At 39.4% G+C, this 27,988-nt stretch overlaps 1 protein-coding gene across 2 annotated transcripts; it reads right to left on the minus strand.

Moving 5' to 3' along the window:
* Positions 1-3,272: 3,272 nt before the first annotated feature.
* LOC110963438 (soluble guanylate cyclase 88E-like) lies at positions 3,273-19,875 on the minus strand. 2 transcript variants are annotated; one of them, XM_022211812.2, is made up of 17 exons: positions 19,741-19,875; positions 19,085-19,241; positions 18,411-18,543; positions 16,581-16,755; positions 14,673-14,764; positions 12,700-12,957; positions 12,436-12,580; positions 11,905-12,030; positions 11,601-11,721; positions 11,037-11,166; positions 10,463-10,609; positions 9,978-10,124; positions 9,225-9,381; positions 7,758-7,867; positions 7,262-7,351; positions 5,630-5,748; positions 3,273-4,870 (listed from the first exon to the last, which is right to left on the minus strand). In XM_022211812.2, exons 1-17 carry the CDS (start codon positions 19,835-19,837, stop codon positions 4,504-4,506), a joined length of 2,571 nt encoding a protein of 856 aa, XP_022067504.1. In that variant the 5' UTR covers positions 19,838-19,875; the 3' UTR covers positions 3,273-4,503. The 2 variants fall into 2 exon arrangements, with proteins under 2 accessions (XP_022067504.1, XP_022067505.1); XM_022211813.2 differs by having other exon boundaries at positions 19,085-19,238; positions 19,741-19,866.
* Positions 19,876-27,988: the final 8,113 nt, after the last annotated feature.

The following is a 27,988-nucleotide window of genomic DNA, read 5'->3' on the forward strand; positions in this document are numbered from 1 at the left end:
GGAGTGTGTCTCTGACTGACGTACACAAGGAAAGGCATTGTTCTGTGACCTGCGTGCTTTTACACAACCTACGGCTCTTTTGATTTCAGGCTTGTGATCAAAGCACAGTTGCATCATGACAAATAATACCTGATAAAGGTGTTTCCATCTGCCAAGTTTGTCCGTTTATAGTTGTCTCTAGTAGTGAAGGTACACTTGTTTGAAGTGCCTGATGAAATTGAAAGACTGATTTCATTTATGCTGTCATTTTTTTTTACACTAAGCTAAATGCTGTTAGTCTCTTTCGCCATGTAAGAAGCTAAAGAAATCATACATTTCAGCACTTTTTTTGATAAACAAAGCCAAATCTGCATATTGGCATCGTAAATCTTTTGTAATTTAGTGAACTTTGTCCCTAATGAATAACTTTCCATGGCATAAAAATACACATAAAGTAATTGCCCTTAGACCCCTTATCACATCATCAAGCTAATAAAAGCAATAAAAAGCAGAAGCCTAAGATCTCTCTAATGAATGAAGCTTTGTTTAACATCAAACCTGTCAAGCCTTTAAAGTCTTATCTAAAGTCTAAATATGCAAGCGGGATAATATAGAATGTAATTCTAAGTAAACAGTATTGAGCCTGGTAGTTTTAACAACAGAGCAGTCAGTGTATACAGCTGCAGTAAACATGTCTGCCGGTCCGAAGCTGTGAATTCAATGATTCATCTAGAATCAGGAAGTGTCCACTGCTTCAAGAGTCGTGTGTTTATCTATATATTTATCTGAATGGCAACCAGCTGTGCTGAAAAGCTGTTGGCTGAGGCTCGGGCCATTCAAAAAATAAAAAGACATGTCCATCGAACACTCGCAAATGTTAATTGTTGTCAGATGTTGGGGTTAAAGGTCCCACTGAGACCCAGCTGGCCTGTGAGGAGTGTCTGGATAGGATACAGCCCACCAGAATACACCGGAGACCCAAACACACCTGCCTCTTTGTTTTGCCTCCCACTCAGACCTTCTGCAAGAAATTAACTCAAGTAAAGTCACGGTAAACTTTGCAACTGCAGAATGAGGTCTGTCACCGTGGCAACAGACAGGAAATAGTGCTTAAGCGGTTTCCTGATGGCTTCCTCTTTATCGTGTAATGACATCTCACAAGGAAACATCAGCAGGGAGTACACAGCTGAAGATCTGTCTGTGTGAGTGTACATGCTTGTATATGTTTGTGCATAGGAGGCAGTGTGTGCGTGAAGGAGCGCACACCCCCTAAAATGAGCCCTTACCTGTCTCACCTTCGTACTGAACACAGCTTACACACTTGCCTCTTTTGGTTATGAGATAATATGAGGATCTTAAATTATGTCACTTATCCTTCATTAAGAGATCACAGGAACCTTTCAGCCTCCAGCCTTCCACACACACAAACACACAGTCACTCACATAATGGCAGTGTGTTATCACCAGATGACTAAGACAGGAATAACCAACTTCACAACCACTGAGGTCAGAGAATTGCGCCTGAAGATTTGGAGCTTCAATTGGACTGCGGATTTGGTGAGCTTAGGCCCTCTGTGCACTCATGCTCACACTGTTATAAGATAGACGGCAAGCACAGATCGAGATGAGCAGATGCTGGTGTAGGGGTTGCCAAAGATTTAATATGATCAGCCTGTAGCTAACAGGGATTCAGTTTGTAAAGTCCTTCCTTCTCACTTGTTTCTATTTTTCTGTGAAGAACCCAAGGGATCCACTCACTGTCCCTGGTGCCTGATTTTTTTTTTTTTTTTTTTTAGCAAGTTTATTTGTTCATTAATTTGTGGTTGACATATCACCTCCTACTGGTTGTTAAAATGTCTACAGATGACACTGAAACAGTCATTTATCTACATCCTCTTTGCAGCTCTGTACTTTTTCAGTAAACCTGGCGATTTCAGAATAATTTCCTTGACCTTTTGTAGATAAAAGCATGTTCTCTGGCACAGATTTAAAAAAAAGACCAATAGCTATAATGTCCACTTTTAGTGAACTACTGTCTGTTAGTTTCTATTGTAACCTGTTAGCTACTGTAGTCCACAGCAGCTCATGTGATATGCAGAAATACATGCTTTGTTATAAGACAGCGGAACCCTTTTTTTAGACGTGCGGGATACGTGACATTGCAGCCGTCATCAATCCCTGAAAGTGAAAGCATTCTTTCATTCTGACTCTTTTACTGTTCTGTGACTAAGAAGGCCATGGGACACAAAGAATACTTTAATACTTGTGAGATTTGACAGCGCATCAAGTGATGTGTAATGCATTTATAAAGCAACAATAAACAAAAGACTAAATCTAAATTCACTTTGTAACAAGTGATTTAATTGGAGCTTACAAACTATGACTGTAAACATATGAACTAAGACTGTGTGTGACAGCTCAGTGTCTGAGTAAAAGAAAGCACCCAGTCTGACTAGATCCTGACTAATCCCTGTCTTCATGTGGGGAAAAAAAATGAATTATTAGTGATTGATGAAGTTAATTCTGTTGCTCCACGTGAGTACATGCATGCAACTCTGCTCAAATGGATCCTGCTGCTGCTGCAGATATGTAATAAATTCAGAGGAAAAAAATCTTGCAAATGCCTGGAAACAGTAGACTTCAGTGTCTCATTCATCTGACTGCCTACAGACTCGGTCTTAATTGCTAAGTTGTAAAGTTTTTTTTTTTTTTTAAAGGAACTTGTCAGTTTGTAAGGTGTGAAACTGTAGAGCAAAGTGAATGAGGAAGGTGTTCTGTGGTTTTGGTTGAAATATGTCTTTTGTGCTCTACATGGTCTTCCTGAACCCACACTGGTGCTGAAATGTAGATAAAATCTCCCTGATTATCTTGCACCCTGTCAGTTAAAGCGACGACATTCAGTTGAGACTTGTTTTGTTGAAGGTGATGCAGAAATATCTGTTGATCGGATCTGGTAAGATTGTAATTGGGACTATAACGGAAAAATGATCAGGACGCTCATTTTGTTTTGGAACTGACACATTCAGTTGCAATCAGATTAATGGGAAGATGTGCATGTCTGTACGGGACTAAATAGGTAGAGCTTCTTAATAAGCAAATAATGAATTGATTCTATTGAAGAGTCCTTTTGATGAAATGTTATGGAATTATTAGGGAGTTCTGCCTGTTAAGATACAGTTTGCACAGTGAAACACATTTTGGCAGTTTGATTCAACAATTGGAATAAACCAAATGTACTAGCTGCATGAAGAGTCATTATTTAACTTGCTGAAACAAGGAGCCCATCCTGTCGACACATTTTATGTGTTGGTTTTATTTATGTCATCGAGACTACCCTACGAGACAGCATCAGTACTTTCAGCAAATACCTTCAAACCACATGTTTTAACAGAAGCGACAAAACCCTTTTACAGCTGTAGTACAGTAGGTCAATCCTTTTTGAAACCCAGCAATCAGGATGCAGAGTTCGCTCCAGCCACCGGCCAAAAACAGATGAGTTTTGTTTACATTTGTAACTGACAGGTCAAAGATTTATGAAACCAAAAGGTGTCATGACCTCCTATCTTTAAAATAATAAGTTGACATAACAGTTTTATATAAAGAAACCCTGTCAGACAGTGAATCAAATGTAGATACATACAAAAAGTACTACCAGAAATCTAGGACAATACTGTGGCGCCAAATGTCTACAGAAATACCATACAGCCAGTTTAAACAAGATAGAATACAACCTCTGATGACGGCTACTCTCAGTGAATTACATGAAGCATCCATAGACTGTCTGTGAAGGCTCCCAGCTCAGATGCAAACGGTGTAAAACGGCTTGCTTTAATTTGTTGATTTTCCAAAAACATCATGTAATTTGTTCTCATTATACATTTTAATCCATTTTCTGTAGCAGTAATAGCAGTGCATTTATGAATACTATAAAATAGTAAAGCAAACATCACAAGGAAGATAGAAATAAACTCATTCTCATGGCTTCCATTACCAGTTGTACAAATGTGTTCTGTTTGTGTGTGCTGTTTTCATGTTGAGGATGTTGTACTTCCTTTTTTTTTTTTTTTTTTAAACAGTTGACATAAGGAAAGCAGGTTGTGAAACCTGTAAAATTCTTAGTATTCAGGGTGACGGTAGAACTGATCTTAAAAAAACACTTGAAATTCAGATGCATGAAATCACTGAAGCAAATTAACATGAAAATGTTCTCCATCTGTTATTTAAAAAAAAAATTAAATCCAGTATTTTTGACTGTAGTAGACTTTTATTAAGCAATCAACATAACAGCACCCTGTTTCAATTCACTGAATGTTGCACAAAGTTTGCCTTAATCCAAGTAGTTTCAAGTGGGAAATGTTGGTGGTTTATATCACTCAGTATTTTTAATTAACTGGAATTTGTTAAAATGAAAATCATCAGTGACAATGCTGCCTGCTTTGTCTTGCCTGTGACTCAGTTTCAGTTACATTTCAAGTATTAAACCCTCGTCACATGCTGGACTTGTCTCACCCTACAACAATCTGCTCACAGAATGCAACAGGCAGCACTGCGCATGGGCAGGTTGACGGGCAGCTTGGCGTACTGCTGTCTTAGGCTGTTTTTCTTGTTGAGCAGAGGACCTGGGTTCTCCAGGCCGTCGGCAGCCGGTGAAGACTCCGGATTTGCATTTCCCTGGGGCACATCCAACTTGGCCCCCTTGTTGTTTTTAGTCTTTTTGGCTTTCTCCTTCTCCTGAGACTCAGATGAAATGGTAGGGGGTTCGTTAGCAGCCTCTGGTGTGGGCAGGGTGTCCAGGGGGAGGTTGCTCGGGCTTGGTTTCCCTTCCGCTTGCTCCTCGCTGCTAGTGACGTGGAGGTTGGAAGCCCTGCGTTTGGCGTCGGTGCTTGTGGAACTAAAGCAATCGCACATTTGTTGAATTCACAGCAACAGAGATATGACATAAACATCACATAGGAATCACATACTTGGAAAGCTAATGTCTGAAATCAAACATGTTTACATTTTTCCTCAGTAACAGTAGCTGAACTAACTGCGATTGACTGATTTATGACGGTCTGCATAGAATTGTATGTTAAAGTACCACAGCTTCATTTTCTTCAAATAAGCATCAGTGAGTCTGTCTTAAGAGTGACAGTATTTAATCTGTTTTCAAACAAATCAATACGTTGCACGGCCACTTTCTAGAAGAGTATAGTTTGTGTATTAGCAGTGGACCTTCTTGTCCTTTTGTGCCTCATTTCAAGAAAATACTTGCAACAAGACAGCACTGGGAAAAAGTGACCAAAGTAGTAGAAACATTTCTTGTTTTATGAAAAATAAATCTCAAAGGCTTGATATCAGACTAAAGGACCTGTTAAAAGTGGTGTTTGCTATTGTGTTGTGTCTCGCCTGTTTTGTTTCAACATTTCTTATGTTGCTTTGGTAACCCAAGGGGGTTGTACTGCCCCATGTGAGACAGAAATGTGTTTTTGATGAGCAGCATCAAACAACCGAAAGCAGCTGAAACAGCCTTCCAGTTTGTTTGCGGTCTTGTGCTGCAGGGGACAATGAGCACAGCTCTGGCTGAATCAACAGGGGGCAAACTGAGTCCGCACTGTGTGCCAAAGAGAAGGGTGTTTTGGTGCCGACTGCTCATCTTTTCTCTACTCACCCGTTAGAGCTCTTGTCCTCAGAGTCTTTCTGTTCACTGCTGTAGCGCAGCTCTGCCGGGGTCTTGAACGATAGATCTTTCTTTCCTTTCAGCCAGTAGGTCTTCATGTAGCCTTTACCCTGGAAGATGTCAGGAAGATATGTACAGTTAAACACAACATTATTCACATCAATATGTGTCTTCTGGCTGGAAATGGCATAAACAAACAACAAAAAATGAAAGCATTATAATACAGTATAGATTAATAAAATTCCCTATCAGTTAATAGTCAGTTCATTAAAGCTTGGTTAAAACCAAAAGAGATTGATTTTAGGGGTTCACCAGTGAGAGCAAGATTGTGGCTGCTGTTAAGTCTTATCCAAGTTTTTTTCTACTTCAAGGAGCTCGACACAGAAAAATCTCAAAGGGCGTGGTAGGAATTTGAAAGAGACCCCAGTGCTGGCCAGAATGGTCATGCAAGAGGTCAAAAAGAATCCAAGGATCCCCACCAAAGCCATCCTGAGGAATCTGAAGAATACTGGTCCCAACATCTCCAGACAGACACTCAAAAGCTTAACAAACATTTGCTAAAGCACAGCTGGACAAAGACGAAAACTTTCGGTCATCAGTTTCAAGACAGAAATGGAGTTGTTTGGACGCAAGAATGCATCATTTGTTTCAGAAAAAGAACGGAGAAGCATTCCACCTCAAGAACACCGTCGCAAAGGTTGAGCCTGGTGGATGAGAATGAATTGCTTTGGAGATGTTTTTCAGCCAGTGGGCCAAGCAACCTTGTCAAAGTGATTGGTGTCAAGAGTTAACATTAAGATTCTGGAGGAAAACTTCAGCAGTGTGCAGAAAGACTTGGGCTGCATTGAACCTTCCAACAAGGTTAACACAATATCAGCATTTTTGAGTGGTCCAGCCAGAGTCCAGACCCGAATCCTATCAAGAAGTTGTGGACCCTCAAAGACCTGGGGATCGTCATGAACGAGGAGTGGTACGCAACCCCAGTGAGGACATTAAAAAAGCTGATTAGTAATTATAAGATCTGTTTGATTGTTGGTGCTTGTGCTACTATAGGCACTGATTACTGAGAAAAGTTCATGGCATTCCTAGTTAAAATGTAAACAAACAAATATTTAATAATTATAATTAAAATCTCTAACACAAGGTCTTGCTATCTTTTGTTGCTTATTTGTCATTTCAAGCCAGAAGAATCTTACTGTTTGAACAAAAACTACATTTTCATCAAAATTCGACATGTGCATTAATAATTTATAGCATAAGCTGATGAACATGCTCTCTATACATTTTAAAAAGACCAGTTTTATGTAAAAATTGGTTAACCAATGCTTAAACTATTGGACTGTTAGTTTCAAAGTATCGCTGAGTTGGCTTAAGACAGTGAATATTTTTAGTAATACTCAACACTGATTGTCCACATAAAGAACAGCGTCCCATTTTTTAAGATTATACGTCTCATCTTGAAATTAAGAGCTTAGAATTTACTGCTGCAAGACTGGAAATGTAATGGCCTGTAAAGTGGCAATCATATTGGCCATTTCAATCAAAGTTAGGTGGTAAGGGAAGACATAATTTTCAGAGAACATGACAGGTAGCAAAAGATCCGTGTCCTTGGCTACCACTCACCTTTACAAAGATTTTGCCCCTTTCCTCAATTATATAGGGCTCATGCTCCAGGTGGTCTTTGGTGGTTTGACTGATGTGTATCTGCATGCCCTGCTCAGACAGACGCAAACATAGAAACCTAAGCTAAAGCTGAGTATGTAAACACAAAAGTTTTCTTGCTTCATGGGAATGTATTGGGGGTGAAATTAAGCCTGCAAAAACTGCTTCCTATTTAATTTACTTTCTTTCGGTCACAAAACCATTCTCCCACACAACAAGACATCAACTCCCATTACTGTAAGTAATGGAAAGCAAATGAAGTGATTAGCCTGTTGCATCAACTAAAAAGCAACAAACGCAGTGGCATCATTAAGCAGAAAATGGTTTTTGTATTCCAATCTACATGAATTTTGACTGAGGGAAATCCGAATGCCATTGCAGTTATTTAGATTACAGCCGGCGGTTATTTAGCACATTTTGCTGGATGGTAGGTTATTAACAATGTTAGTATAGTCACCACTCCATTGCTCTCCATCCTTGAGGCTGTGTTGACAGTGTCGCCAAACAGACAGTAGCGAGGCATCTTCAGACCCACAACTCCAGCCACCACCATACCAGAGTGAATACCTAAAGTATAGATCCAAATATGAGATGATTCATGCCGAAACTGCATGAATCCATGTTTTAGGGCAGTTTTTGTCCAAATTTACATACAGACATGAAAAAAATGTAGCAAAAAAATGCAAATTAGTCATAAATTATTCATGATTGTTTTATTTGATGGTTATTGTTGCTTAACGTAACCATGATATAGTGTTTGTGCCGAAGTGATTGTGATAAATCTGTGTTTGATTTCCAGTCTTGACTTTTTTTTTTTCTCTGCCACTGGAGAAACAAAGTATTCAGCACAGCAATGTTTTCTTGTGATATTCAGTATCAAGACTGGCAAGCTATTATGGCTCTGTCCATTCTGGGCCCTAGTTTACTGTCTACTTCCCAAAGAACCTGATTAGAATAAGCATTTCACACAATAGATACATTGATAGTTGCAAGTTTAGTACAGTGATATTTTATCTCCTACCTTTGTGTTCCTGTCAAGCTCCAGTGCTGCATTATGGCTCTTTTATTTGGTTACAGACAGTAAAAAACTGTATAAAGCAGATGTTCTATTTTCGTTAGTGTTTTTTATTAGTCATGCACTATTAAATATTCCTGACTGTGTTGGAAGGCTCTTTTTGTAGAAGTACGTTTACTTTTAGGGAATCTTTAACTTTGTTCTGTTTACCATCTGTAGTGTTTTTGACCTCATATATTTTTATATAATAGCCAGGCAATTGTATTTTATATAGCATGGCAGGGTCGTAACTGTAATATTTGCACTGGTTGTATAAATTTTCAAATTAAATAATACACTAGGGTCTTCACCTTCATATTCAAATTCATTTAGTAAATTTGCAATGTCATTTCTCAATTGGAAAGCACTGTTTTAAATGTGCTTTATAAATGATGGTAACACGGGTTTCTGACTTTAAATCAGAACATTTAGTCACAGCTTCAGTTCTAGATGTCTCATGGTCTTAAGTTAAAATAATAATTTTACAATATTTTGAAGACAGTGAGGGATACACAAATGATTGACATTTTTCTCTGCTCCTGTTTGCGCTAAAAATGTCAGTAGTCCACTTTGACTCAAAACAGCGACCCCTTGTGGCAGTAGCAATCTGTGTCTTCAGGGAAAATCCTTCTACTATGCCCCAAGAGCTTAAAATCATGTTTCTCTTGGACTGTTGCTGAAATGTAAGAGGTTGAGTCGATAAAAAGCCTAAACTTCAGCTCTCTGAAGTACAAGGATCAAGTCACTGATTATCTACCAGTTCTGCGGTTAACCCTAACCTCTTATAAACAGCAACAGAAAACATCCAAATATTCTGGATGCGTTATCACACAGGAGCCAGTAAAGCTCCAGACAGTTCTGCCGTCTCACCGACTCTGATCTGGATATTATCTCCGGTGGAGGGGTCTTTAAGGTGGTCGATGGAGCTCAGCATGTCCAGAGCCATGTCGCAGATATGGTGCGCGTGAAAGGTTGTCTTGTTGGGAACGCCTGCCACCACCATGTAGGCATCACGGATCGTCTCCACCTGGACAGAAAGGACAGTGACGAGTAGTGGGATTGGAGTTCAAATTTTACTTTAGAATTTCATGAAAGTTGCCTAAAACACACCAAAATGTGAATTTTAAAGCTAAAATTTGCTCTCACAAATTTTGTACTGAATTTTGCATTCAGAAAAACTAAGACATGTTTTTTTTTAAACATATATTGACTTTAAAAAGTTGTTAAAAGTCTGACTCATTTTGTCTACACATACAAAAATACTTTACAGTATGACATGGGCTACATCTTGACTAAAGCTGTTTAAGTAAGATGCAAAATTCTAATAACTTTATAATTTTTTTTGCAATCATTGTTTAGTGTTCATATCACTTACATCAGTAAATCAAATTTTCCACCTTCTTCTGTTTTACAGGTTTTAGTCCACTGACAAAAATTCCATTTAGCACTGTAAGTAAAAGTCCAGTAAAGTTGGATTCTGAACAGGAAAAAGGCCATATGTAAAGATAATCATGAGCTGTTCCTCGGCTTGAAAAACAGACCCTAAAAACTACAAACGTCTTAGATAAATAGGTCACAGTTAAAAGTAATATGCAGTCGGACGTATTCCTTTCTTGGACTGACTTTGTAGACGTTGTGCTTCTCGCTCAGCGTGTCAAAGACGATGTAGATCTCGTTCAGCATGTCCACCACCTGCATGGGTGTGATGTGGATGCAGATCTCATTAAACTTGACCACATCGCTGAACAGGATGGTCACATCTGGGAAGACCTGGGGCACACACACACACACACACACACACACACACACACGTTCTAAATTGTGACAATCTCACACCAGTGCACTCACCAGGAGAAAGTATTTCTGTTTCATGTGGCTGCCAGGCTATGGCTACTGTTGCATGACAAACCCCTGACCCCAGTTGCAGTGGGTTGATGAAACGAAGATACTTAAGATGCAGGATGTGCTCTCTCTTTGACTGACTTGAGAGCTCTGGTCACAGTGTCCTATTAGCTAGAATAACTCAATTTAGCCATTTTTCAGAACACAATGTTTCTCATTTTTCGTGAGCACTGCTATCTGTGTTCACAAACCCTCGTCTCTTGTACCTGGCATGTCTCCAGAGCTGTGATTCCCTTCCTAAGGCGGTCGGCCACAGCTTTAGGGATCATGGCGTACAGCAAAGAATCCCCCCTCTTCTTTTCTTCATCCAGCTTCTTGATAATTTCCTGCAGCTGAGCATATTTTTGTTGCTCCTAGAGGATCAGAAACAGGATACAAGAGTCTACAGTTACAGTCAAACCTCACTTAAAGCTCAAGAATCCCTCTTTGCCTTCTTTAATCCTCTTAATCCACACTGCTCCTACATGACTGAAGTAGATTTAATGGTTGAAATCAATAGGGGAGCAGAGCTTTCACCTGAGCTCACCTGTTCAGGTTTCCTCATAGAGAGAAGTGGCAGTTGTGACATTTTTGTTCACTTATTGTGTCATATAAAATGACTTATGCTGTAAGTCACACAAGTGTTACAACAAGAAATTTTATTTGATAGTATGAACCAACTCAGACTCCCCTTATATTTCATGATCTTGTAGAATCAAGTTCTCTCTGTTTCACACAACACTGCTCTGCTGGCAGCATAGTCTATCTGTAAAGACTTGAGGAATCAGGGTTTTTCTTTACCTGATCGAGGGCCAGCTGCAGCTCAGCTGACTGCTGTGTCCCGGCCAAAATCAGCTCTCTGCTGGAGTCGTGCAGATTCAGATCGTTCACGTACACACCCATCTTTATCATGTCCTCCACAGTCTCTATGCTGCAAGAATAAGGAGAATAAATGGGGACGCATTAATTGGCATACAAATGTCTAACCCGTAGCTCCTAATGTCGGTCATTAAGAAGTGCAGCATCTAAAACTGAAGAGTAAAGGTGTCAGGACATGCAAATGAAGGCCAGGGTGGAGCATGAATATGTTGATCCGTTGCCCCTTTTTTTTCCTTAACAGTAAATGATCACATAATGGCCAATATTAAAAAATGATTCAATCCCAAATAGCCAGGGGCAGCTGTTGGTACAAAGATACTACAGATTGGTTTTAAAAGTATAGAAGCACTGTAAAGCAGAAGATGACTCGTACTGTAATGGACCCAGCGTAACTTAGATCCTAGGCTAGGTCTTTGTTACTAGGAGTGGAAATGACACAACCTCTATTCCTATTAAATTTGAAAGATGATCAAACTATGATCTTACATGGGTGTACCCAGGAAGATGAGGGAGTCCCACTGAGGGACATATTTCATCTGGCCCTTCAGATGTAAAGGTTTCTTTGGAGGCTCCCGCATGTCTTCAAAGATGGTCTCGCTACACTTTCCTGGGCAGCATGGAGGAAAAGTTACTAGAATTATGACTCAATAAACAAAAGCGTTCAGATTAATAATAAAAGAAAGATGTATGTCTGCATAAAGTATAGTCTGTCTCAACGTGTTAAGACGGCTAGTCAGATATCGCCTAATAGTGAACATTTTGTAAAGTTTAAAGTGTAAAACGCTCTGACCGGTGACTGTCTGGAATGCCAACAGTTCGATGTCCTCGCCTCCAGAGTTGGCAGAACTGTTGTACTGAGTGAGAGCGCTGCTGTACTCTTGGTCTGTGCCCTTCATCTCCTCCGCTGCTTTTGGCTCTGATGGAGGGAGAGCAGCAGAAACGGGCAGAGGATAGATGGCAAAGCAACCAGGATGAGTTGACCACTCAAGTTAACAAGGTCGTAGGTGCTTGAAAATGCTACAGTGAATTCCAGTCACACAGTCAGGCAATAGCAGTAGAGCAATGGTCAAGAAGAGAGATAAAGCCTCAGTATGATGCTTCAGTGTGTGCAGGATTATGTCCAAATCAATTCATAGTATTTAAGGATAGTTGAATGTGCTTTCAGGGTGCAGTGCTTTTAAATTAAAATCAGTTTGATATTAATTTCCACCAGAATGGATTATAAATACTTCATTTTGCTCTATGTAGATACCCAGGAATAACTTTTTTATACGTTGTTGGTCTGAAATAATTTGAAAAGTTGAATTAAAGGGGCCGGTACCCATTTCTTCTTCCCTTTTTGCTTTCTCGTTCTCCTCCTTCTCGTCCGGCTCTTCCTTGCTCAGCTTGGGGATGTTGACCTTCTGCTTGCTCTCTACCACAGCTTTAGACAAAAGCTCAAACACATTGTTCAAATGGGTGTAGATCTGATGAAAGCAAGCAGTACGATATTTGTGGATTAGAATAGTGATGCAGAGAAGAGAGTGTACTCACGTTAACCATTTAGAATCATGACAAGTAATTGGACAACCTCATCCAAACTCACATTATCCCAGCTGAACTCCAGCATGGGTCTGACCAGAGTGAACTCTTCGTTGACCTTCTTTCCCTGGAGGTCAGAAAAAACCTCTTTCAGGCCATCGCCGATGCGATACATGGTCATGTCGCGGCGGAAGATGACGCTGAAGGGGAACATGTCGAAGAAGATGCCTCGCTTCATTGGCAGCTTTTCGTAGCTCGGCGCTGTCTTCTGCTGGGGCATGCGGTGCTTGAAGGCAGCGTTGTCGAAGTTCATCTTATAAACCTAAACCGGGAAAAAAAGGAAAAGCAACCTCTGAAATACGAGCTGATGGGTGGAAGTATTTTTTGTGGAGAAGTTTCTTCCTGTCACCTTTAGTCATTGTGGACTTTTTCACTGAAATATCGATTCCTGCATTTTAATGCAAACAGCTCCATTGCTAGAAGATGAAGTCAAAACTTTCTTTTGAGTAGTATAACACACTTGTAAAGCCAAAATTCCTTAAAAGACAAACGGAAGAGTTACAATTCTTTGCTTATTTATTGTACAAAAAACCCTATAATCAGTATGTATTGTAATTTACCAGGTGCCCCCAGATGTTACTAATGCTAGAATACAAAATGCAGCTCTACATCCTATAGATAGCTTTACCACTTGTATTTTACAGCCAATTGCAAACTGTTTTTCACACTTATGTCAACTGTAGAAAGATATTTCACCATGATGAATGCATCCACCACTTCCAGCAATGTACACTGTTTTTGAGCCATGTTGTAAATATTTTATTGATCAAATAGGTTTCATTTCCCTCTCAGTCTCTCTTGTCTTATCTCTGCTTTGTGTAAACGCTGTCTGCGGTTCATCTGAAACGTTTCTCAATTTTTGTCAATGACAGAGTGAATTATTTCTTTTTAGTTGTGTCAAGGAACAAAAAAGTTTTTGTTCTCTTGCACAAGCTGACGCAAATGGTTTATTTATAGGGAACTTCTGAACAACTACCTGATTTTGATGAAACCTCACAATTTTAAGCTGATTTTTTTTGACTATCTCTCCTGCTGAGACTTTACACCACACATGCTATTTTTATAGAATGACAGAAAGTTAAATATCTGATGATTCATTCTGTTTTCACAGTTGCTGGCTTCTATAAATGCAATATCTGTGATTTCATTTTTAAAGCTATGATCCCTTTTAAACCCTCAGATGGATTTTGTGGTTCAGAGTTTTAAGTGCACTTGACAAAGCAAAATCCCTAATGTAATGGAATATTTTCATGACTCTGAATTTTTGAAATATATTAAAAGCAGAGGAGTACAATTCTAGGAACTAAAAAAATATACCACCAGTAGGGCCTTATATGATACAATAAATGTATTTGTTAATGCTTGATACACCATTTACTATAATACTTTGTATATTCTGATTATATTTATTACTAAATATAATTACTAAGGCAGTTCGTTCATACAAGTTTTGGAAAAGGGCTCAAGAGTGTCTAGTCTTGATGCACTTTTGAACAGTCATTTCCACATTAACAATTACAGACTTACTTTCTAACCAATAATCAGCTCTTATAAATTGGTTTGTTAGTTTCAAATAATACGCCAAGTCTGCTGTGAAAAAAAACAACAAATAAATAAAAATTCTACTGTTGTATTGAAATCTGCTACAAGGTTGCTCTTCCAGCCTTTTTGCTTAAGGGATATCTCAAGAACAGCAGGGGTGACACTGATGTCGTCTGATGCCCGACATCCTTACCACAGGTGTGCCAGATTGGAGATTTCATATTTGCTGTGTTGTAAATGTGAGCTTACCCAAAGCCCCATCCCAATAAACACTTATCTCCATCCAATAAACACTTGCTGTCTGAGTGCAAACAAGAACTCTGCCTGACGTCTCATTGAAAGTGATGGAATCATTTCCATACTGACTGAACCCGCAAAGGGTCAAGGTCAGGCACTCAATAGCTCCACTGATATTTGATCAGTCTGAGTACATACCACATACGTCATTTTCTCGGTTTCCTCTTTAGACAGGATTTCCACTTCGATGTCTGTGTTGTAGAATTGTCGTCCCACTTGAGAGAGCTGCCCTGCAGGAGCCAAGAACATACGCTGGTCAAGGAGGTCAACTTTGCGTTCAAGAGACTTAATCTGAATAGGCTTCTGTAAGCTTCATTTTTGAGCTAACTGTAGTGCTAAGGAGACTTCCATTTTCTGTTTGATCAGTGACTTTGTCTGGATAGGGTAACCTTTTCTGGGGGTGCCGCTACTATTGTGTCCTCATGAACCAAATAATTTGACTTTTAAATGCATTATAGTACATAGAAGTGTATTTTCTCCCTGAATTTCTTCATGTTTTGATTGTAAAATACACGTTTCTTCAAAGGGAGAAGTTGAAAGGAAAGTGGACTAGAAATTCAAACAACTTGAAAATAGCTTTGTAAAACTAATTCTGCAACTAATAATTGTACAGTCAGCTTAAAAGTTGTTATGCATGTCTGGCATCCGTATACTACACATTATTTTGTAAAAAGCACATTAGATGAAACCATTTTTTCAGCAAGCTATTTTCACAATATATGACAAGTCATCGAACAACACATCTTTCTACTGCAGTAACTCGGAGCAGGTGTTAGATGGTGTGAGCATTTACTGGAGCTGCGCAGTATTTAGCCTTTTCCAGGCTTTCTGTTTCCATTGCAGTGAAGGATCCGAAAGCACCAAAACAAACACAAATAATAAGCAGTGGATGGATCTCCAATTCTTGTTCTGAGCAGCTAGGAAGTAGAGCAATGGAGGGTTTTTATGTTGTCCTATATGAATTTTCCATTTGGGATAGTGATGTTTGAGAAAACAAGACAGCTCGTTAAAAAAGACAACACGAAAGCAGAAAATAGTACTCATCCTCTCAATTTAACCGGTTAACTTTTTTCTTTTCTGAGTTTACCCAATCAGCTTTGAGACCTATACAGCAGTGTCTGAGTGCCAGTCAGATGTTTTCTTCCCTCAAAAATAGACTTTAATAGAGGTTCTACATTTAAATTACATTTTTGTTAAGGATTAATGATAAATGAACTCTAAATTAGTCAACTTATTCTCTATAATTAATAATTTTGTATGGTCAAGCAATATTATTTATATTTAAGATCCAAAGTTTAGATTATTGTACAGCGTTTGCTACATTAATGCATTTGTTCAGTTATTCCTTCATAATGAATAATATTGTAGGGTCTCAATCCTAATCCATATTATAATCAGGTTAAATAATATTTTATATATGTATGTAATTTTTCATCCTAAATTTGTGAATTACTCTGGTTAAATCATACCATAGATAACACAATAGGGTGTTGACATGACTTGATTTAACCCTTTTATCATGTTTATATTGCATGTTTGTAATCCTTATTTGTTTTCCTTATGTGTGAAACACGCACATTGTTATATGCAATTAGTTTATTTCAAGAAATTTCACAGAACTGTCAAGTTTTGCACTGTAATGAAAGGAAAACCTGAAGATTCTTGGAAAGTAGAAAAAAATTAATTAACATATGAAGCACTGCAGTGTGTTTTGGAGAACGTAAATTTAAAACGCATGCAATTTACAGTAAAGGGTAATCAAACCTGTCAAAATGATGATACAGCATATGTACTATGCCCATATGTGACAGTAATTCTTCTTCACTGTGCTCTGAGGTCTTGTTTTTATAAGTTTGATCACACTGGGGCTCATGAGGCTGTAGCCTATCTGAGCATGCAACAGTCAGAAAACCCACACAAACACAGGGGAAAGACGCAAACTGCACGCTACAGACAGATCTGAGGTTGGGGGCCAAACCCAGTTTCCTGTTGCTGTGGTAAACTGCTTTCCACAACTGGGGGAATTACTGGTTGTGCTTCTGATACCTTTAACAAACTGGGTGAAGCCCTTGCGGGTGCTGCGGTAGTGCAGAGTGAGGCTGGTCTCGCATTCCTCCTCCACGCAGAAACTCGGAGGCTGCACTTTGGGGAAGGAAAAGCGGAAATATTCGTGCAAGTTGTCCAACTCGTTGATGAAGTCACGCACATTTCGCCCCAATACCTGGGAAAGAAGGAGGAAGAGAATGTTTCAGTACTTCTGATTAAGTCTTTTTGATGCTTACCACTCATTGATCTTAAAGATCACTATCCAACCCCACCACAGATGTATATGATACCCAGTGACGAAACATCTTAAAAGTACCAATACAGCAATGCAAACACACTCAGTCAGAAATTAAAGTGATTCATGAAAAATTCAGAGCAAAAATTTGTTGAAGTAAAAGTACTGCTTTGGGTCCTCTGATTGATGTTACTCTGCTGCATCTGCTGCAGGTGGAGCTAATTTGAACCACATCATATGCAGTTTTATATTCAAGGACACCAGATTAATCTGAGGACACATGAAAGGATTAATAGGAGAGGAAAGAAGAAACAGTGGTTGTGATACAAAATGAAAATTAATTTTTAAGTCAGATTTTTGGGGAGATATTGGATCATGTGAACATAATTCAAATTAAATCGTGGGAAGTTTAGAGTGGAAAATTACTATTGATAGAGCTGTTAAAACTCATCTAAAATGTGCCTCTAACCACATGCTACTTTTTAGAAAGGTGCCAAAAAAGTTGGAAACCACCGACTTAATCCTTAACAAATTGTATTTCACAGCTTGTTTCATTAGAACCTGTTTAAATTCTTCATCGTCAAAGTTTTTTTTTAAACAAGCAGTGAAGTGAATGTAGCAGAATAAAAAGATAAAATATCACAATAAAAATGCATGCTTTGCTCGAGTTTCTTTAAATTCGACTAGTTTGCCACTTTTATTACCACAGATGGTGTTTGTTACCGAACTACTTACAACATAACCAGGTATTGAAATTACAGTGCTAGCTAACAAGAGCTGCTAATAGCTAGGAAACTAACTCTAATGTGTTTTTCTTGGAAAGCTAAAACTATATTTAGTCCAACTCGGATACATTTTCCTTTAGGGAGGACAACAGTATATTTGTTATCTACCATTTCTCAGTATCAACATTACAACTGGCAGAATTTGTGGTTTTACTCATTTATTTATCAGGCTCGAGGCTAAACAGAGCTCTTTTGGGACCTCGAACAGAATGTGTTTGGGAACTAGCTTTTGTGTGGCTTTACTCAAATGCTACTTTTATCTGGAAGACACTCATCTGATCAGTCATTTATCATATGTTCTTTTTCTGTCTCACATGCACAGGATGCCATTGCTTTCTTCACCATTTATTACATTAAGAATACTGCAACACCACTTGTTAGAAGATATTTATCACATTTCTTCTCTCTTGAGCTTCCTTGATTCCCTCCTACTCATTACCTGGCTTTAGTGTTCATAGACTGTGACAGGATTTGTGGTGTGTGATCCATTGTGATGAGCCAGTGTGTTCCAAAATTTTCCATTCAGATTTTGCTTCATTTGGTGGTAGACTATAAAACTCTGTCTGAGAGAATTTCATTCAAACACACTATTTTTGAGTGTTTTTTTTAAAGTCTATTCAGCTACAACCAGGTATGCTAATAATCCAATTCTCATTCCATTTATTCTCAGATGTGAAACATGATTTGTGACGGGGAAAAAAACCCTAAAAAAAAACTATGCAAGCTGAGTTTCCATCAGTATATTACCAGTCATAGTTTAGCCTACGTTTATATTTTGCAGCTGTTTGCTAATGACAACCACTACATCACCTTCAGGATCCGCTCATAACCATAGTTTCCAATCCTCTTGACCATATAGACCCCAAAGGCGTACATGAGCTCATCGTGGGTCTTTCCCAGAACCTCGCCTGCTGCCTTTGCCAACCGCAGGATCAGGTTGTCACTGTAAAGGAGGGATGTTATTAATATTATTATATTAGTTTTGAGTTGCTCTTGCTTAATTAATGTTACAGTGAGATTTAAAGTGGACTTTATAAAAATCTATCATATAGAAAGCTCAATAATAATAATGAATTGTAGTTTCAGGCAATGAAAATGAAATGCGGAGGTGGGCACAACATCATCAAGTCTCCAAACAGTCCATAAACAGTAGAAACAGTTTCTAGCAAACAAACTTTGCAAATCTATGGTTATTGCAGCCTTGCTGTGCTACATTGCATTATATTGTACTTAATATATTCTGTCCACTTTGTGTGTATTGTCTTAGTTCACTATATCAACCCTTTCTTGTCAGTAAAGCTGGAGATTAAAAATGTTAGATCCTTGCACTTTTTAATCATACAGAGTGCTGCACCTGAATTGAACAAGAGGCTAAGCACTGCAGGATTGCTGTGCTATTAGGTCTGTGTGCTATGACAGTTCCCAGTATGTCCTGAAATCGGGCAGTCATCGCAGCATAATGGGGCAACAAACATAAAACATACTTGTACATTTGATGTCTGACAAACTTGAGGTGGGGTATCTCTGCTCGGTTCTCTATCAGCCTCCACACATCCTCTCCGTAGGATTCGTTAATGTAATCGTTCACTGCTTCCAAATACAGGCCGTACATCTTCAGAGGGTTGGGAAACCTCCAGACTGCTGCCCAAGTTAATTGAGGAGAGACCAGGTGAGAGATGACACGTCCGAAATACTGGCTGGAGTCGTCTTAAAAATAACACTGATGATAAAAACCTCCTCGAATGTTTTCTTTTGGGATAGACAAGATCATTATCACTGTTTTCTCATGAGACTAAAATATGACTTTTAAGGCTAATTGCGCATGAGAAGACATACAACTGATATTCAATCTACATGTGCAATAATGGAAAGAAGGAAATATCTTTTTTTTTATCTGTGTCACACTGAACCTCATGAAACTTTTAGGTAAACGCCAAGACACAAGGCAAAATCTTAGACAAGGGTAAGGTTGTCAACAGAGCTTTAAAAAGACAAAAGACCTTGCAGCTGTGACTGTCTGCACTGTACGTAGTGTTATAAATCAAGCAGCCCATACTGCTCTTAGCCTATCAGTTAATCACAATAAAATACAGCCAAAGCACTAAAAAGCATGCAATGGTGAATCGAGAAGCCCCCTTACCTGCAGTCACTTGGCGCTGTGTCGTCTTAGGCTCCAACTGTGCCAGCCAGAACCACAGCACTGTTCCCTGCTTAGAGTTTCCACCTGCAGCTGACATGTGTGCTCTCCCCTGGCACTTGCCTGTCAGGTCAACAGGTGACCCAGGCCAAAATAGCAGCGCCAAGGCATGTTTGTGGCAGGCAGTAAAGAAAGGGCAAAAGAAAATGTATTTCTAGAGTCTCAGCTTTGTGGATTAGAAAATGCACTGAGATCACTTTGCACAGCATTTGTATAAAAAGACGTCTGTGGGCTGCTGTGACTGTATATGGGAATCTCTTTAAAAAGCTGTTTAGTGTTAGTCTTACGTAAACCAGGGTGCACAATGTGACACTCATTATCTGGAATTACCTTTGCAGCATTTCATTAGAGCTAGCAGATTTCTTGGCTAATTACTTTAAATTAGCATAATTATAGTCAGGTGCACATTGAACTGACAGGCATTATGTGGAGATTGGCATCTGAAAGGTTTTGTATTGTTTGTTGCTTTGTGAAGTGAAGTTGAATGAATCTAGTCAAAACATTTGGGCCTTACGTTGAAGCTGTTTTTACCTTGTCCCTGATCAGCAAAGGTTGAAGTGTCACAAACATTTGTGTTTTGACTCAGATCATGATTACTCTTGTGGCCTGCAGAAACTTCTTATGTTTTAAAAAATGTCATTACGTACTGAGGATGTATTCTAGGAGAAGCTTTGTTTAAAAAAATAAATAGTATGGCTGGCTCAGTTTTCAAGCAAAGATAGATACTGTACTTGCAGTGCACATGCAAATTCTTTCAACCATTTCCACTAGGGGGCACTGTTACAACACCTCTGATTTATTAACGGTTTATCCGATGGTTCCAATGGGAGAAATGAGCTTAAAAGTTAAAAGAAATATGTGACTCTGGCCTTTTGGTAAAGCTGCACTGTGAAAATCAGGTATTCTGTCATTTTATGACATCGGTGGCCTTTTATATCGCCCCGTTGCAAAATATACAAACCTGAATGAAAACATAATTTTCTCTATTAAAGGAGCATGTTTAGTCATGGACAAAAAAAATAACACTCAAATTTTACTTTTTTCTGTGTCGAAAATTCTGACCTGAAAGGTTAGGGGGTTCACACCGATCATCTGTAGGTTTAATTTAAAAAAACATGCAGAATTACTTTATCAAGCCACTGCTCTCCTTCTCGGTTACTTCAAAGGGCTAACCTGTAATACCTGCTCTGAATGATAACCTCTCTGTTACATTTCCTGTGCAGCTACATTATTTTATTTTATTTTTTTCCCTCCCATTTCCTCTGTCTTCTAAGCGTTGCCCTATTTGCCAGGTGCAGCCGTCTGTCTTTAATGGCCTCTAGTGCGACTTTGCCACACTGCGGCCTGGGAGGTCTGCTGCTGCCTCTTAGCCGGGGAACACAGGGAGATAACAATGTGCTGATGGTGCCAACCCCAACTCCACACAGATGCTGCCGGCGCTTTCATTAAAGATGACATGACTCATCTTCTTTCGCTCCGCCAGTATTACACCCTGCCTTCCTTCCTTTCCCACAAAGAGAGAGGTGCTGCTGTTTCAAAAGGTGTCCATTCATGTCATTTTTCAAACGCTAACAGGGAGCCAAGGAACACCTCCCTGCTATTGTTTGATGTGAACAACACAAACACATGCAGCTGCACACAAATGGACACACACAGGCCTGATTTTCCCTTTCCTTCGCCACACGTACAGGTGGTATCTTTTTCGCTCTCACTCATATATGTTTCCTTTCTGTCCTTGCTTGTTATCTGGTAGCGGAGTTATCAGGCTCAGCCAGCCTAACAGAGGGATGATCCAATCTCTGGGGAGAATCAGGGTCACTGGAGGAAACCATGCATAGTCGCACCTGCTCAGTTCCAGCAAAATGTGAGCGGTTTATATCATTTTTATATCATCAAAGCAGGAAAAGGGCTCACCATTCAAACAGGGGAAGCTGATTAAAACATGAACACAAAGCATTTTTGCAGCATTTCAACTGAGTCAGACCACAAAGTTATCGAGTGGCAAGTTTGCATCATAAACTGCCTCTTATTGTTCATAACCAGCAGCCCCTACACATAAAATCCTACATCTCTTCACTTTTGCAGGACTGTAACAGCACTAAAGCTACAAGTATGAATCATGGGATGTAGCAAAATGGAAATATCAGTCTCAGTGGAGGAGCTGTAACTGCTATGACCCCATGGTTGAATTCTTAATGGCGGTCTATCTGTATCCCAGTCATCCTATCTCTCAATCTGGTCTCTCAGCGCCTAAGCCCCCACGCCCCCACTGCAAATAAATGTGCCACATTTCTCCTCCACAATCCCATGATACCCTCCTCTTATTGGTTTTACTGTAGACACAGCAGGAGCTGCACCTTATTGCTACACTAGCTGAATGCTAACAATGTTGGGGCTCCTTATTGTGGCTTTATGCAGCAACCAAAGGCCTCTCTTTCGCTGTATTTATAGCTCCCCTATGAGTTCTCCCCCGTTTCTCTTTCTCTCTCCCACCCTCCTTGCTTCCTCCCTCTCTGCTTCTTTTCAGTTTCACCTGTCAGCATCTCTATCTTTCTCCCAGAATCCTTTAACTGCACCTGCTACTTTTCCTCTTTCACTTTCTCAATCGCCTCTAACACCGACTCTTTCCAGCCTTCTGTCATTATTTAATGCAGCATTTTGGCAGCATCAGTCCAGATTTTTCTTATGCTTCATCACATGCCCGTGCAGCTGTATCCTCCCTCCCTCTCTCTCTCTCTGCATAAGCTTAATTGAATCATCCACTGCCGTTTAAAAGCATGTGATGTGGGTTGTCCGTTGTTACGCCTATTTCTATGAGGCGTACTGTGGTGAAGCTAATAGCACCTGACCAAAAGCTGCTCACATTTACTCCGTATCTGTACAGGCCCTTTCAACTGCAGCCAATGGAAACACAGTTCTCTCGGAGGTGTAAAAATAGTGTCAAATTGTAACAAAGGCAATTCTAAAACGAGAGATAGGAGCAACGTTTGTGTGTGTGTGTATTGGGGGGGTTCATACTGCTTGGAAAAGAAAGGAAATTCAGGGTTCTACAGTCTGCATATAAATATTAGATTAACTTCTGCTGGCTCCATAACGGCACGGCAGCGCAGTTATGCATTCAGTGCCGGGAATTTGAAATGAAATTATTGTGGAGGTAGAGAGGGATGCAGTGGTGGTGAAATAGCCGTTTCCTTTCTTCCAATTTTCTCCTCTTCCCTCTTTCGCCCCTTCGCCTTATCATGGGTGACACTAATCCAATTTCAGCTCTGCTTGTGACAGCTCTAACGTGGTTTTGTGTACCGATTCCACCCCCTGTATGCACTCGCACAAACACACAAGTGGTGCAGGCACACTTTGAAAGGTCACATACAGGATCCAGACAGAGTCTACATGGTACGCAGAGAGGCATCCTTATTTGTCCGTGCACACCGGTGGTGGAAAGTAACTAAATAGATTTACTTGAGTAATTCCATTTTACGCTACTTTGTGCTTCCATGCCACTATATTTCAAAGGGGTGTATTGTACTCTCTAGATCACATTTATCTGACGGCTTCAGTTACATTTAAGATGAAGGTTCTGCACAGAGGATATGATGGAAAGCTTTTAAAATATAACGCAAGATTAAACCAGTAGTTTCTGACTTTTTTGGCATCAAACATAAAAAAAAAAGAAGCAGTGTGTTGTCAGGGTCACATTTCAGATGTCTTTTTAGTTGTTAGCAGTTCTAGGAAATATCGATTTTTTTTTTCCCTCTAAACTTCTAGACTGTTTTTTTTTTTATGTTCAGATGTTTCAACAGTTTCCTAAAAGTTAAGGCCAAGAGAAACAATCCAAAAACTGAGAACAGATTTCTGATTTATAAAACTGCATATAAATGATTTCAGTCTAGCTCCACCTGCAGCAGATACAATGGGAACATGCTGCTGACACACTTATGTTTCATTAATAATCCAGTGATGTCATATATAATAATACATCCACGAGATGCACCAAACCAGGACTTCTAAGTGAAAGACATTAATTATATTTTGTATTTCTTTGGTTTAATGTCTCTACCTTTACTCAGACTTCAGCAAACACCACCAAACAAGTGACCTGTGTTTTATTTGTGTTACTCGCAGATTTAAAAAAAAACAACATATTCCAAACTTTTGTAATAACAGCGATTTGGCTGCTCACAATAATCCACGGACTTCATGTCATTTTGGGTGAACTGATCCCTTAAAAACCCATTATTTTACTGAGCAAGCAGAATTCAAAGTTCATTTACGGCTTAAAGCTTCAAGAATAGCTGAGTAAACCTTGAGTGTACCTTGGGTCATCCGTTCCTAAAGTCAGAAGTGAATCCTAGTAGTGAATATTTTTTTTGCTCTACCATCTGATCACAAATGGGTTTATTGCAGTCCTATAAGTCTGCTCGATTCATCGAGTGAAACACCTCACAATCCAGTATTGGTCGATTAACTTGACCGGACTTCTGGAGTATAGCTCTTGGCTTTGTGTGATTCTTTCCTTTTGCTTCCAGCACAACATGTGTCTGCATTGCATCATTCTCTTGGGGCTGCTGTTGGTGGAGAAATTAGTCTCTTTGCGCCATCTATGATGGATTTCTCCCTGTTTGATTATTGAATCTCAGTGCGGCATTGTGAGATTAGAAACAAGCCCTTGGCTCTTTGATTCTGAGTGACTGACATCAAAGCCTGACGTTTGGCAATGATGCTTTAGAAATTGCATTGTAGTAAGCGGAAATGAAAAAATACACCGCCTCACAATAAAACTGGCCCGGAATAGACGGCAGTCCCGAAAATGTTCTGTGATGATCTGGTAAAACATTTTAAAACATGGTTTGGATACTGCTTCCAAATTAATTGATTTTGTAATGCACAGACAGCAAGTCATTAATGTTGCTTTTCTGTAGTATCAGAAGTGTAGACCTATATTTTAGACCTGAAGCCTAAAGAGTTGGTCACTAGCTGACATTTCAGGCTCTGGTTGCCTGTTTAGTTCTCCTATATGTTTTTCACCCCTAATGTTTTCTACGCTTCAACAGAGGAATATAGTCACGTCTATTTTCTGTTACTGGACATACTGTAAATCGATCAGTCATTTGCGAACATTAAAATAATATCCCAGCTGCTGTGGTGAAGCTCAGGGCTCAACCTGAGGGGTAACAAATTTTCTTTTGAAACTATGATTGTGTTTGACAGCTCATCTGTCTGAAGTGAAGAAAGGTATCATTGGCTTTTAAATTCTGCGACGGCTGCATAGCCATCTAACCCACACAACACGCTTTCCATATTCCAATGATTTCAGGAATGTGAAACTTCCCAGCATGTTTTTGGTTTTTGTTCTTACGTGTTTTCAATACAATTATACAATATGGGTTAATTGGAGATTGCTATAATGATGTGCTCTTCCATTTGATGTGGCTGAAGATTTGGGATCAGGGATTGCTTTTCTTTCTTTTCTTTTTTTTTTTGCAATGTCGATACAAATTATTAGTGGTCAGAAAAAATTTAATTCTTAGTGTCACAATTCAGAAAAACTTTGTTGAAATATCTTTGTTTAGTTATATTTCCCATGTGTTTGGTTAAATTAACTTTGCAACATTTAAAGTTTGTTCTTCATAGACTATTCCTGATGACATGTGACATGTGGGTGGGACATTCCTTGAGACCACAGAGTTGCGACCACAAATAGAAAGTAGCAGCTGCGTCAGAGACATTTAAAAAAAAAATGTATTTACTTTATCGAGAATCATTTTTACAAAAGGATATCAGATCCAATAATCGGTCGGGCCACCAATCAGTCAAACCCTAGAGGGGAAAACAGCCAGTCTGTTGGGTGCTTGTGTCAAACCCTTGGAGGATTGTGCTTAATGAAATGGCATCATGTGTCAGTCAGGAATATCCTTTATTCCTGTTGGTTGTTGCCTCAAAAGATGAAATTACATGTGCTGGATACCTGATCACGTTGTATCACCAGTGGTTATTTCACTTGTCATCACTACATGTTGTGGAATATCACTGATATTTCATGGTCTTTAGTCTCCACACTGTTTTTTTCTCTCTCTCTCTCTCTCTCTCTCTCTCTCTCTGTGTTCGGGGTTTAAAGCCTATTTTATTCGCATGTTCAAATTCCTGAACAATCTAGATTTAAGTATACCTGACAAACACCTTCAGTGATCTCTGTGAATGTTGTCCTTCACATAGAAAGGCATTTAATAGTGTGACATTATTATAGAGTCACTAAGCCTTGTGACATATGACTTGGGCTGAAAAGTTTTTCATATTTCTTATAAACAATCAGTCAGCTACTGCCTGATTTTTTTTCTTCACTTTAACCATGAAGTTTTTTGCTTGTTATTGTAGAAAACTTGTCATATTTTGCTGGTTATATGTGCAGTAATCTATAAACTAGTCATACTGTACTGTCATCTACTTTGGAGAAAGTTCTCTACAGGCCTTTTATTTGATGCATATTAAAGATACTTCATTGTGTTCTTCCTTTATATCATGACACGGTGCATTGATTTTTACTTGACTGATCTAGGTGAGAACATTTTTCTAAAGGCATCGTGTCAACAAAATTAAAGTTGCCGAGAAAGCGCATTTTCTGTCCAAGCAATGCATTAGGCTATTACTGGAGTAACTAGAGAATGCTAACAGATGCTGCAGCTCTGTGTTGATTTCACACCTTGCTAGTGTTATTAGCAGGCAGGAGACATCGCATTCATGCGGTGGGTGAAGTAAGGACACGGGGGGAGAGAGGAGGGTGACAAAATAGATAAATGAATTGTGATAATGACAATCAGCGCTTTATTCATTTGCTCCTTTTATCTGTTTTCTGTCGGTGGGTTTCGACATTAACTGGCTTTTTATCCGTAATTTACTGATCTGCCATCTGCTCACACTGATTTTTATGGGCCGAACACCTCACAGTGGACTGAATGAAACTAAAAAGCAGATAATTGTGCACATTGTTAGTAACACTGGCAACAATCCTGTTCTGATTTTATGCTAATATCAGGATGTCTTTTCGAGTGTAATTTCATAAATGGCAACCATTTGGCATGTTGCTTATTATGTGATTTATACAAATCAGTTCACAACCTTGATTTGTAAATTCCAATTTTGCAGACTCCAAAAGTGGCAACAGACCTAGTTACAGTCTGGTTCTGTGAAGTGGCTGGCAAAGAGTATACACTGAGAGAGTGTGTGTGAAGCGATGCAGAGTTTTACATTTTATTTTAGTAACTTGAACAAACGCTGAAGGAAGCAGTTCTTCTTCTCTCAACAAGGAATGTTTCAGTGACCACGCAGCAGAGTAGGAAGAAGAAAAGACGGCACAAGGATGTTCAACGTTCACCGCTTCTCTTTGTCTTCTAGTCTGCTGTTGCCACACACATGCAGATATGCTCAAATTCACTATGCACACACAGTTATTCACACCACATGCCTGCACACACTCATTTCAGCACATCATTGAACATCCCATTTCCTATTCTTATTCCTCGAGTTTCCGCTGGGAATCATTCGACAATCGTGATCTTTTTTTTTTTCTCACCCTAAAGAGTAGCGCCTTTGGTTTCTGCGTGGTCGGATAGCGACATCTAAATGGGAGGCAAGGTCATGGAGTTTTTGTAAGGATGCTCCAGAGAGGACACACACAGAAAACAAATGGTGGTGAAACAAAAAGCCAACATCAACCGTCGCAGCGAGGGGGGTAATTGCATCACAAAGAGGTAATTTAAAACAGGGCCGCAGCCAGGCTGTGGTAGGCCTGCTCGTGTGAGAGAGGGAGTGTGTGTGTGTCTTTTATGTGCATGCAATTGTGTCGTATATTGTTGCAAACACACAAGCCTCCAGTGGTGAAACAGTTCAGTCAGCGTTACGTGTCGTAAATCATTCACACAACAATGCAGCAGAGTCTTGGAGATCATAGCTGAAGTATTGTTTACACTGAAATAATGGATGAACTTCAGTCTTAGTTTTAACCACATTTGTCACAAGCTGTCATCTAGCACAGCCTGAAACCCAAGAATTCTTACCAGCAGGTCGATGATAATGGTAATGAAATGCTTTATGGGTTATAATGGGCTCCACACGGTCCTCTGCCACTCTGTTATTATTTCAGAGACACCATCAGGAAAGTATCAGAACATCTACATTTCATGTGTTTGCTGATATG

Source organism: Acanthochromis polyacanthus, chromosome 12, assembly GCF_021347895.1.
Source record: "Acanthochromis polyacanthus isolate Apoly-LR-REF ecotype Palm Island chromosome 12, KAUST_Apoly_ChrSc, whole genome shotgun sequence".
Lineage (NCBI taxonomy): Eukaryota > Metazoa > Chordata > Actinopteri > Pomacentridae > Acanthochromis > Acanthochromis polyacanthus.